This window comes from Pezoporus occidentalis, unplaced genomic scaffold (assembly GCF_034315485.1).
Source record: "Pezoporus occidentalis ecotype Australia unplaced genomic scaffold, CSIRO_AGI_Poc_V1 ctg166, whole genome shotgun sequence".
In the NCBI taxonomy this organism is placed as follows: Eukaryota; Metazoa; Chordata; class Aves; order Psittaciformes; family Psittacidae; genus Pezoporus; species Pezoporus occidentalis.
In genome coordinates, this window is record NW_026913488.1 from 2884756 (window position 1) to 2897745 (window position 12990).

At 47.0% G+C, this 12990-nt stretch overlaps 1 protein-coding gene across 1 annotated transcript; it reads left to right on the top strand.

The window, feature by feature from the left end:
• The first annotated feature begins 1012 nt into the window (after positions 1 to 1012).
• SIGLEC15 (sialic acid binding Ig like lectin 15) lies at positions 1013 to 11515 on the top strand. Its single transcript, XM_062613405.1, has 5 exons — positions 1013 to 1064; positions 4892 to 5275; positions 8566 to 8925; positions 9928 to 9958; positions 11419 to 11515. The coding sequence occupies exons 1-5, from the start codon at positions 1013 to 1015 to the stop codon at positions 11513 to 11515; spliced, it is 924 nt and encodes a 307-aa protein (XP_062469389.1).
• Positions 11516 to 12990: the final 1475 nt, after the last annotated feature.

Below are 12990 nucleotides of genomic sequence, written 5' to 3' on the forward strand. Positions count from 1 at the left end.
CTGAAGATTAGTGAACTGCACAGTAAGTTTGTTAAAGGTAAACCCAGGAGAAAAGAGCATTTATACAAGGATTTCAGACAAAAGCTGGAGCTCAGCTTGTTTCAAACACAGGTTAATAACAAGGAGGAGAACTACTCACAACTCATCAGGGTCACAGAATCTCAGACTGGTTTGGGATGGATGGGAGCTTAAAGCTCAGCTAGTTCCAACCGCTGCCACGGGCAGGGACACCTCCCACTACAGCAGGTTGCTCCAAGCCCAGTCCAACCCGGCCTCAACCACTGCCAGAGATGGGGCAGACACAGGTTCTCAGGACACCCTGTGCCAGTGCCTCAGCACCCTCACAGGGAAGAACTTTTGCCTAAGAGCTCATCTCTATCTCCCCTCTGGCAGGTTAAAGCCATTCCCCTTGTCCTGTCATGAGAGTCCAGACAGAGCAGGCTACCATGTACACCAGAGCACTCTTCTACCACTGACCCTTGGCACAAATGCTCAGACGATTTGAAAAGAAGGTTATTGTGTTTGGTTGGTTGTTTTTGTACACCTGGGGATGACAACAACCAGTAAGCAGAAAGATTAAAGCAAAGTCAGGCTCAAGGTTCAGGAGGAACTGCCTCAAGCCAGGAGAGCAAGGCTCCTGCTCGCCAACTCTTTTAGCCAGATTGTAAGGACTTCCTCCAGACTAGTGATCTGGTGGCAACTGACAGCATCCTTTTCCCCCATCACACACAGGGAGCTCATATCTGCAGCCTCAGTCTGCAGTCTGCTTCCTTTAGCTGGAAAATGGGAATGTTGATTCCCTCTGGCGTATTTTTCACATGACTGACCACAAAGCTATTAATATCTGAATCCAGAGCCAGTTCAGATTGACAACTCATCCCCTCCAAAGAGAAGAAAACCACAACTTCTTCCAGCTATGGAAAAACCTTTATGGACTGCCAGACCAGCAGCTCACATGTAGCAGGGACAGTTCTGGTTTACTGAAGCATCTTAGTGGTGAACATCAACCATCATGAGAGAGTTCGGGTTGTTTCTTCTGTGCCTCCTTCTAATCTCCAGGAAGGGTGAGTCCTGAGCTTGCTATGACTCTCTGTCTGTGCAGGGCTTTTCTTCATGCTCTAGTCAAACTGCTAGGGGAATTACCTGATGCAATCAACTCTCCAACAATTGCACTATCCTTTCCATTGTTTAAAAGGATCCTGATATTCCAGGTGCAAATACTGGAAAAAACTCCAATACATGGCTCTGCAATTGTGAGAGAGGTCTTTGGTTTGGGTTTTCTTTTGCTTTTTTTGTTTTTTTTTTTAACCTGTGCAGGGAGTTAATCTAACATTGCTCCTGCATTGTCAGTGAGATGTAGCATTTCCACCACCACCTTAGAAGTGCTGTTTCATGTTCCTAGTAGTTTTTATGTGATAGACACAATTTGCTGTAGTTCCACTGAGCACTTCAGCCCACGTTTAACTTCAAGTATGCACTTAAGTTCCATTATACTCAATGGAATTTGCTTAGATATGCTGTCAAAAAGTGTTTGCTAGAGCAAGGCTAATGTCTGTGGTGGTATTCAGCTCTTGATCTTGTCTTCATGGCTGTTCCACTGACAAATAGCAGACACACTGACCTGACAACTCCTGTGTAAGATGTGTAGGCTATTTGCCTATGAGCTTCTTGTTTCTTGTGAGATCTTCAATTCCAAGAATGTATGGAATCTGGATATTAGCAGGAGGAAGCCATGGAAGACTTACTGGTCTTTAAGGTTATGGTTAAATCGTACAGAAGATGCTGACAAATCTCTTCACTCATTAGGGAAACTGCGGTCATTCCATAGAAATGGGTGGAACTGGTAACATTAGAAGCACTGATTTTTAACATTATTTCTCTTGTGGAAGGTGGGGATGTTCATGTGCTAAAAGAGAACCTTCTCTGGGTAATATATTTTAAAAAATGCAATCCAAAAAGGTGGCAGAGAAAAGGAAAGCATGTTTTAGGTTGCCTTCCAACCCTCACCATTGTATGATACTATGTACTCAAAAGCACACGATCTGCAGTTCTCCGAAAGTAAGGGTCACAGTGACATGCTGTAAAATAACCAAAATAACATGGAATAAACTAGAAAGCGAAGAGCATTTTCTTCTTTCACTGCCAGGTCCTTATGCTCCATGAGCTTCTTGGAGCCATGTAGCCTTGTACATTCGATTATCTAGGCTGCAAAAGGCTCCTAGGCTATAACGAATGGCAAGGCAGCCTGACTCCAGATCTCAGGAATCAAAGTACTGGCTTGGCGCTGGTTCCAGATAAATAACAGCAGAGAACTGATCCCGCACTGGCCTTTGTCCATTGTGCAGCAGACAACAGATTGATACAAGTTGCACCGGCAGCGAGGTATTTGTCAAATATCATGGAGAACAGATATAAGAACATGCAACAAATCTTATCTTGGAATTTACAAAAGGAACCTGACAGTTGAATGCCCAGAGTCCACAGTGAAGCCAGCTGGACCAGGAGTAGGTGGCAATTATTTGCAGGTCATCTTTACAGATTTTGAAGTTACTCTTGGCTATTGAAGGGAAAGCTCCTGACTTAACAAAGCCATTAAGTTGGTTTTATAAGAGAGGAACATAGCCACAGACATTCCTAAAGACACAGTCTGCTGATATAGCCTGCACTTAGCAAAACAGTGGGTAGATACACGTAACTATATAGCAAACACTGCCTACAGGTGATGTTTGTTGATGTTGTTGGTTCCTGGGGAAAAGAAATGGATGATACATTGAGTTTTCACTATATACTTCAAAGGTGGGGGGTATCCATTCAATTGAAGGCTGTTTTCATCCTTGAACAAAAGTGATCAGACTGGGTCTGATGGCAGTGGGGTTCAGCTCCCCAGACTGCACTAGGATTTACTAAGACTGTTTGGCCAAGAAAGCAAAATCCCATATGTGACATCAGAAGGAAAACTCAGTTTTCCCCTCACCATGAGGCCTGACTGGGAAAATATTGGGAAGAACCCACACAGTGACAACCTGCTCTGCTGACAGGGAGATGCTGTCTCTATTCTCAAGGACATCCTCCTTCCTATAACAGGAGCTAATACAGGGAACTTGCCTGTTCTCACCAGCCTTCCTAAGATGAGTATCTTCAAGTCTTTATTCAGATGCTGCCACAGCTTTCAGTTAGATGCTACTGTGATGACAGCAGCACTGATCTTAGGAGCATCAGCTGTTAACACCTTCCCCAGGGGTAATGCAACCACCAACCAATTACTGTAACAAATACGATAGCATAGTACCATGTCTGTGCATGCACTCAAATACAGGGCTGCTACACTGGCCTAAAGCCACCAGATTTATGAATACATGCAAAATCTAATTTTTAACCTTTGTTATTATTATTATTATTTAAGAAAAAAAAAAGTCTGCTCCCCAAACACATAAATGTCGTAGAATCATTGAAACGTAGAATAGTAATTGGAAAGGACCTTAAGATCATCTAGTTATAACCCCCCTGCCATGGGCAGGGACACCTCACACTAAACCATTTCACCTAAGACTGCATCCAACCTGGCCTTGAACAATGCAAGGGATGGAGCATTCACAGCTTCCCTGGGCAGCCCATTGCAGTGCCTCATCACTCTTACAGTAGAGAACTTCTTCCTTATATCCAATTCAAGCTTCCCCTGTTTAAGTTTTAACCCATTACCCCTTGTCCTATCACTACAGTCCCTAATGAAGCGTCCCTCCCCAGCATCCTTGTAGGCCCCCTTCACATACTGGAAGGATGCTATGAGGTCTCCACGCAGCCTTCTCTTCTCCAGGCTGAACAGCCCCAACTTTCTCAGCCTGTCTTCATATGGGAAGTGCTCCAGCCCCCTGATCATCCTCGTGGCCCTTCTCTGGACTTGTTCCGACAGTTCCATGTCCTTTTTCTGTTGAGGACACCAGAACTGCACACAATGCTCCAAGTGAGGTCTCACAAGACCAGAGTAGAGGGGCAGGATCACCTCCTTCAACCTGCTGGTCACGCTCCTCTTGATGCAGCCCAGGATATGGTTGTCTTTCTGGGCTGCAAGCGCACACTGCCGGCTCATGTTCAGTTTCTCATCGACCAACATCCCCAAGTCCTACTCCGCAGGGCTGCTCTGAATCTCTTCTCTTCCCAACCTGTAGCTGTGCCTGGGATTGCTCCGATCCAGGCGCAGGACCTTGCACTTGGCATGGATAAACTTCATAAGGTTGGCATCAGCCCACCTCACAAGCATGTCAAAGTCCCTCTGGATGGCATTCCTTCCCTCCAGCGTATCAACCAAACCACACAGCTTGGTGTCATCGGCAAACTTGCTGAGGGCGCACTCAATCCCACTGTCCATGTCACCAACAAAGGTGTTGAAAAAGACTGGTCCCAACACTGATCTCTGAGGGACACCACTCACTACTGGTCTCCAGCTGGACATTGAGCCATTGAGCACAACTCTTTGTGTATGGCCTTCCTGCCAGTTCTTTATCTACAGAGTGGTCAAGTGGTCCACCTGTCAAATTGACGTCTCTCCAATTTAAAGACAAGGATGTCATGTGGGACACTGTTGAATGCTTTTTTATGTTTGTTAACTGCAAAAGACTGTTACACAGCTTAAGGTGTAAGGTGCTCACTTTACAAACAAGAGGCCTGCTTAGGAATTAAATCACTTTCAACACTGTGCATGGCACCAGGTCCACAGTAACGAGGCTGCGCAATCATATGCAGCTCCTCAGCAAGAACACTAATCAGCACAGGGCCCACCATAGGAGCACAGCATCACTGTCTGACCAACAACAGGGCAATGTAGGAAGGATGGCCAATTTTCCTCTTAAACACTCCCGATAAATTAGTCTTGATCATCTCTTTTTGCTTCCAGGCCTGCAGTCCAGTGGCTGGTCTGTTCACGTCCCATCTGATGTCACTGGTGAGCTTGGGAAGATGGTTATCCTGCCCTGCACTTTCACACACCCCTACAAAACGTTTGACAGGACTCTCACTGCCATTTGGAGGATCAAAGAACCTTACAATGGCACAGTTGTGTTCAAGTGCATTAGTCAGAGCACCAGTGAGCTCTGCAAGACTGCCATCAGCTACAAAAACAAATACAAACTGCTTGGCAACCCCTGGCATAAAGACCTTTCCATCAGGATTGACAACCTGACATGGAGCGACAGCGAGAGATACTTCTGCAGGGTGGAGCTGTCTGGAGATATCCATGACAAGTATGAAAGCAGGAATGGGATAAAACTGCATTTGATCGGTAAGAGGGCAGGAGAGACAAAGGAGGCAAAGCCTCCACATAGGGAAGTTAGAGCCACAATATGTGGAAACTGATGAGACAGACTTCCGAAGGGTTGGCTTTGCCATCTCCGTGGACAGTTTATAACATTTTGGGCAGGGAATACTCATTGCCTTCTGTAGTCTTCCAGTATGACACAAAGAGTGCAAAACAGGGAAGGAAATAGGAACAAAAGTGGTAAGGAAATAGCCAGGCTCTGGGGCCGCTGTAAGAGCCAGACAAGTCTAGTATCTAAAGAGAGCAACAAGAGAGCTGGTGAGGTGCTCTGGACAAGGCCTGTAGGGACAGGACAAGGGTAATGGCTTTAACCTGCCAGAGGGGAGACTGAGATGAGCTCTTAGGCAGAAGCTCTTCCCTGTGAGGGTACTGAGGCGCTGGCACAGGGTGCCCAGAGAAGCTGTGGCTGCCCCATCTCTGGCAGTGTTCAAGGCCATGTTGGATGAGGCTTAGAGGAATCTGCTATAATGGAAGGTGTCCCTGCCTGTGGCAGTGGCTTGGAAGTGGTTGAGCTTTAAGGTCCCTTCCAACACAAACCATAGGCTTCTATGATCCTGTTTTGTCCATTCAGCACAGGACCTGTATAGGCAGCAGAGAGGCAAGCTGGGGTCAGCAGTCCATGGGAAGGGGTTAAAGACATCCTCTTCATCAGAATCTACACTGGAGAGCCTGAGTGCTCAGCACATGTTAGCAAATGTAAACACATGAAGCCCTGGATGACTGGATTGTTCCGGGATTGGAACGGCAAGCCACCTGGTACCTGGGTGCCATAGGTTCACACTCCTCTGGAGCAGCAAACAATAAGTACAAACAGCCTGAAAACCAGCTATGATGAGCAAATGCCAAACACTATTCCCATCTCCTAGAGTACACAGTAGATCAGAGGATCAGTGGGAGACCCAGGTGGGCTCAGGAGCATACTCAGACTTCACTCACAAGTGCAAAAGTGCCATGTGTGGGATGACTTTGCATATGAAGTGCAACTGTCTCAGGTCTGCTGTGCACTGTGAGGTCCAGATGGGACCCGAGGGTGAGCGTGGTTACTGCCAGGGAAACTCTACAAGGTCAGTGCTTTCCATCATTGGAGCAGCTCCAAGGCACACTCACACACAGCGTGACCACGGCTCTCCTTCACTTGGAGCAGCTCCTGAACACCTGCATACACAGAACAGCAGGGTAGGACGGCTGCAGGATTGGCCTCTCAGGGGCTGCTGGATTTTACCACCATAAGAACTGGTTAACATACACAGAGATGGTACCCAGGCTGCACCCTGCTTTGGGAATGGATGCTGACAGTGTGAATAGAATAATTAAATAATGCTTAAAAGGTTAATTTAAACACCAAAAAATGAGACATGACAGCTAGCACAGCTAGCTTTCCTATGGATCAGTCCTCCACCCTCAAACTCCTGTATCACACAGACAAGGAGAAAGACATGCTGTAGGTGGTTGTGAGCTGTATATTTGTTTTCTAGCCTAACAAAAAACGAGATCAATATTGAACTCATTCTTTTGCTCCATGGGGACACTCGTTTAATTCCCTTCAGTTTTCAGATGGCCTTTAGGAACCAAATGCATTAAATAGGTCAACAGACCCAAGAGGAGAGGGTTGATAAGTAAGATAAGCTTACTCCTACATTCTATGCTTCCTTAGCAGACTAGACCAAAGATGACGTGTTCAGTGGTGGACCTTTTAACATTTCTCATCCCCCAGATGATCTTTACCACTGTTCAATCCTATATGCTGCAAATACAGGATACAAAGTAAGTGGCCCTATTTTGGTATTGATGTGCTGCCCCAAAGCAACCAGGGACCTACACTGGTAGGTGTCACTACAAGGTTGGAGAAAAACATGAAGAATAGTTTGTTGTCAGGCGTGTAAATGTTCCCTGACAATAATTTGCCAAATCTGGCAAGTCTCACACACCAAAGGGCTCGCACAGATGGATCTATGTGTGCTCTGGAGGTCAGAGACGAAAGGAACAGCCGTAACACTTGCAGGAGAGCACCATGGTTGCCTTGTCCTGGACAATGTGCAGGCACAGTCAGTACAAAAGGGTCACCAGCTGTAAAGAAGCCCATGTTACAGACAGCATCAGGCTGTGATTCATGGTGCAGCTGCAGAAAGCACTCCATCCCCATGGACTACTGCCCTGCACAGCCCAGTACCTCTGCTTTCTGCCACTGTGGAAAGTCACAACAGTTGTAGCTGACCAAAGCTCATAAAACCAAGCCATTGCAGAGATAAAACACAAATAGCCTACATATCCTTGCACCCAGGCTTCGCTGTGTGAACCCCTTTGCTCCATTATCCAACATAGGCAGGGTGGGGAATTCTAAGGAAAGAACCATAGAATCGCAGAATAAAAGAGGCTGGAAAAGACCTTTAACACCATTAGGTCCAACTACTACTCCAGCACTGTCAAGGCTATCACTAACTCATGTCACTGATGGCCTCATCTACACGGTTTGTGAACACTTCCAGGGATGGTGATTCCAGCACTGCCCTGGGCAGCCTGTTCCAATGCTTGAGCACCCTTTGGGAAAGGAATTGCTCCTAATCTCCATCTAAACCTCTCCTGGTGCAGTTTGAGGCCATTTCCTTTTGTCCCATCCCTTGTTCCTTGGGAGCAGAGACCAGCCAAAAGGTGCTGAGAAAAATAAAGGAAGGAAAGGTTTGAATCCAGCATGACCTGGCTTCAGTGTGCACTTGAGCCCAGAACCGTCACTTGTGCTGAGCTACACCCCAGAGCGTGAGCAGCAGGTTGAGGGAGGGGATCCTCCCCCTCCGCTGCACTCTGGGGAGAACCCAGCTCTGGGGCAACAACACAAGAGGGATGTGGAGCTGTTGGAGTGAGTCCAGAGGAGGCCACGGAGATGCTGCAAGGGCTGGAGCAGCTCTGCTCTGGAGACAGGCTGAGAGATCTTGGCTGGCTGAGCCTGGAGAAGGGTCCTGAAGGTGAGACCTTAGAGTAGCCCCCAGTGCCTAAAGGGGCTACAAGAAACCTGGAGAGGTGCTTTAGACAAGGGCCTGTAGGGACAGGACATGGGGAATGGCTTTAACCTGCCAGAGGGGAGACTGAGATGAGATCTGAGGCAGAAGTTGCTCCCTGTGAGGGTGCTGAGGCGCTGGCACAGGGTGCCCAGAGCTGTGTCTGCCCCATCCCTGCCAGTGTTCAAGGCCAGGTTGGATGGGGCCTCATTGCAAGTTATTTCATTTTAGAACCCTGACGCACTTTCCTGCTTTCTGCAGCTGCCCCCAGGATCATTAACATTACTGTCAGCTCCAATGGGGATCACACGTTCCAAGCGCGCTGCACTGCCGAGGGGGAGCCAGCGCCCGCCCTGACCTGGACAGGACCACCCTACAGCAACCTCAGCTCCATCACCAGCACCAGCCACCGTGTCACCAGGGAGCTCCAGTACCTGACCCACGATGGGAAATACACCTGCACCGCTGTCAACAGCCACGGGAGAGCAGAGGGGACCGTGTACTTCTATAGGTTCAGATCATCCAGCAGCTCCTTCTTCCTCATCCTGATCTTTGTGCCACTGGGAATTAAAGTGCTCATTTTGCTGGTGATAGTTATCTTCACTGTTTTCTCTAGAGGAGGTACGTACTGCTGTATCTATCACACTGGTAACCTGCAATGAGATGTGACAGGTAGCATCAGTTAGGAAGGGCTGGGTTTGTTTTGAGCACTTTATAATGTTTCTTCATGATTTTCCACTCTAAAAGGATATTTCTAAGAAGAAATCTAAGAGCAAGCAAGAGGTTGTTCCTCGCTGGCTGGTCACGGGCTGCAGAGCAGAGGTCTCCTTTGAGAAGGGACTTTTGAAAAGACAGAGGGAACAGGAGTTTTTCTGCATCCGAGGAGTAAGGTTATAACTAACAGATGGGCAATTAGCAGAGAACCTGATGCCTACACAGCCAGGTTTTTAATTTGTTTTTTTCTGAAGCAGACTAATAACCACCTCTTCCCCTGGAGCCCATGGGCAGGATTCATCTTTGCTGCATCCCATTCAACACTTCCACCTCCTGGGGTGGGCATCCTCATTTAACAGATCACACCTCTTGGTCCCCTGGGCCTCACTATCCAGATGCTTCCCCATCACTAGTGACATCCCACCTCTCAGCCACACCAAGGCTATGACAGCAGGGAAACTAGGCTTGTAGCAGATGAGAATCAGCTCATGGACTGGGGAATGAGACCTACCAAGAAGCTCAGAGGCTGCTGGTCCCCAGCCCCCTGCTCTGTGATGCTGGGGAGGAGGGGACCAGGAGGGATCCTGGGCTCTGCATTTCAGGCTGGACAAAGTATTATATTAGCATGACCCATCTTCACAATCTAACATCAACACCTTGCAAAAGCCACTGCTTGTCTTGAACTGTAGAGGCCATAAGACCAACCAGAAACACTTTGCTCCTTATATTCCAGTGCCCAGTTCCCATCCCCATGAAGAGTACCACACACCTGACAGAAGATCTTCTCCCCGTTCACTGGAGTGTTGTGACCACCCTGCAGTGCAGGTCCCCAGCACCTATAGGTCAGTCCCGGCTCCCCAGCTCACTCTGACCACATTGCTAACCCATGTCTTCCTTCTCACTTCACAGGTGCCTCCTCAGCTCCATCCAGCCTCGCCCAGTAAGAATGTCTTGCCTTCTGCTTCTGTTTATCCATCAGGAGTGAGGAGATGGCAAAGGAGAGAAATACAACATGTCCTTGGTCTTGGCAGCCATCTTCTGGCCTGAGAGCAGGGTCCTGGGACAAGGACAGGGCTGGGATGATGGCTTCTGTGAGGGACCAAGGCTTGGGCACTTCTGGGAGGAGGAGAAGGGACTAGGGCAGCAGGCTGGAGAGACCATAGCATACGGATGCTGCAGCAGAAGCTTATGTGGGACATAGCCCCACAGTGTGGTAGGAAACCATATTAACATAGCAAAAGAATGATGCACTTGAGGGACAGAATATGGGAACAGGATGGGATACAGTCTGTGCCAGTCTGAGAAATGATGAAGAGAATGGAAATGGTGCAACAGAAACCCTCTCTTCCATCTGCACCAGTCTCTAATGGAGCATAAAAGGTGCCCACCCCAAAGCTGATGAGCTCTGAGAAGTGTGGAGGAAGGTACAGAGATCCCAAACAGCTCACCTTAGAGCCAGCTCAGGTGTGACAGGGCCGTTCTTTGGCTGGCATCAATACCATACTCCCACAGTACCTTTGGCATTTCCCACTGCCCGGCACAACACCAATCCTGAATAGTGACAGCAGGAGTGGCCAAGCTACAAAGGGATGGAAGTGCAAAGGGAACAAACTAAAACCCCAAACCAATCTTTAGACTAAACCTGAAGAAGCTGTATCTGAGGTCAGTATAATTACACCTCCCTAGGGCTGCTCCCTTCCACCCTGAGTTACTCCTGTGTGATCACAGAATCCCAGACCAGTTTGTATTGGAAGGGAGCTTAAAGCTCATCCAGTTCCCCCCCCTGCCACAGGCAGGAACACCTTCCACTAGAGCAGGTTGCTCCAAGCCCTGTCCAACCTGGCTTTGAACACTGCCAGGGATGGGGCAGCCACAGCTTCTCTGGACAACCTGTGCCAGCACCTCAGCACCCTCAAAGGGAAGAACTTCTGCTGATGATCTCATCTCAATCTCCCCTCTGTAGAGTTTAATCTGAGAGTTAAACTTCTAATAACTATTTGCAAAAGCATAGTTCCACTGATTCACAGTGTCTAAACCACACACACCTGCACCCTTGACTGTATTTCTATAGATACATACACAGATAACAGCTTAAGAAACAAGATCCTCTGCATTCTACACGAGAAGATCCTTCTCAAGAGAGGTTTATCACAAACTCCTGAAGCTCTGAGCAGCAGGACGGTAGTACTAGTTAATGTTCAGTGTTGGAAATGATGCTGGGTGCTCTAAGATGTAAAACATTAGATAGACACTTGAAAGCTACCTGCTGCAGCAGGGAGAATCTGTATCATACAGTATTGCAGACACTCTGACACTCCTTAACTACTGGCTGAAACCACTTCATGAAGTCTAGCACTGCCAGAAATCTGTCTTCACCTTACTCACTTCTCCTATTGCCAGGTCACATCCACAAGACTCCACCTATGAGAACTTTGACCGCAGACACAGTGGTGACCAGACTTTGCCAACACAAAGAACAGCACTGAGATGCAGCTGAGGACACGGCAGCCTCATCCACACCCACATGGCTCCAATTCCAGTCTGCTCTGTACAAGGGTACCTTTTCCCACTGGATATAAGACTAATGTTGGATGATGCACAGAAGGTCAAACAGGCCTTGCAGCCGCATGACTTCCATTCCTGTTGCTGCTTAAAAGCCAGGGAAGGTTTAAAGGGAAAACAAGGAAGAAAATAGAACTCAAAGAGGAACGGAGCTGGAAGAGCAGCAGAGGATCTACATAGGATGTCAGTTCTAACCCAACCTGTGTGTTTTTAGCCTTTATCAGATAGCATTGAGCAAGCACGTAACAGTCGACGATTTTTCTCACATCTTTTTGTTTTGGTGTTTTGCAAACATTACTTCAAAAAGCAGTTTTTCACCACTCCACTTGTCAAACCACATGCAGCTTCCTAGAGCCAGCAAGTGAATTTTCATGTTTCGAATACCAGCTGTGAAAAAAACACTACTTGAATTTCTGCTTGTTTGGGTTCTTCTTTGGGATTTGGAGTTTGGATTATTTTTTTTTGTTGTTGCTGTTGTTTTAAATTATTATTATTCCTTAACTCCCAGGAGAGCTTATTTAAGAGTTTAAGAGTTTTAAAAAAATCCTAACTTCCAAAAGGAGTCCAAGTGAAAAAGAGGTTTTCCAAAAGCTGGTAGACAGCAGAGCTGAAAGCAAGGCTTGCAAAGGGTGGTCTGTACTGCAGCACCACTACAGCTCCTAGTGTCAATGTGCACACATAAGCAGAATCTCGGTGCTTTGTAATAAATATGCCATGAAAATGTTCAAATAAACCAAACTGGCATTTAAAAAAAAACAAAAAAAAAAAAAAAAAGAGCCAAAGAAAATTATTTCCAAACGGTTTCCACCTTTGTGTTACATGAAGAAGTCCCCTTAAGGCCCCACTACTCATCTGTCCTGAGATGAAGTTGCTACTACAGTCACTGGCCATCCACAGGCAAGTCTCTAACCCAATTGCTAATGTGTTCCAAGACCAGGTGAATATACCCAGCTTACAATACAGGATGATGGAAGTCCACCTGGAGTCTTGGTCAGGCTGTGAAGAGCAACAGGTTAGCATATAGGAGGATGAGAAAGAATTGAAAGATATGAAGTGGTGACAAGAACTTACTTTCCGGTTTGTTATCACTGGATTCAATGCTCTGTACAATAATGCCAGTGCAGCAGCTCCAAAACTCTTCCCATAACAATCCCATTTCTGGAGCCCACGCAGCTCATGAATCACCATCAAGCCTGTGGTTCTGCTGCAAGCTCATCCCCACCCTGGGAACTGTTATTTTAAAGTTCACCCCTTCACTGGGAAAGGAAAGCACAATTTTAAATTACTTGGAGAGGACAACAAGGGAAAATACATAAAGAAATAAAGAAATAATAAATACAAGGAAATACTTTAACCTGATCTTTTAGATCCCAGTTTAAATTCCCAGCAGTGGAAAAGCTACATTTAATA

Bases quoted from the DNA above. Each gene is read 5' to 3' on its own strand.
- SIGLEC15 (XM_062613405.1), top strand. From the start codon at position 1,013: ATGAGAGAGTTCGGGTTGTTTCTTCTGTGCCTCCTTCTAATCTCCAGG. The intron at 5,276-8,565 runs GTAAGAGGGCAG...TGCTTTCTGCAG, and splicing joins GATAAAACTGCATTTGATCG to CTGCCCCCAGGATCATTAAC. The intron at 8,926-9,927 runs GTACGTACTGCT...CTCACTTCACAG, and splicing joins CACTGTTTTCTCTAGAGGAG to GTGCCTCCTCAGCTCCATCC.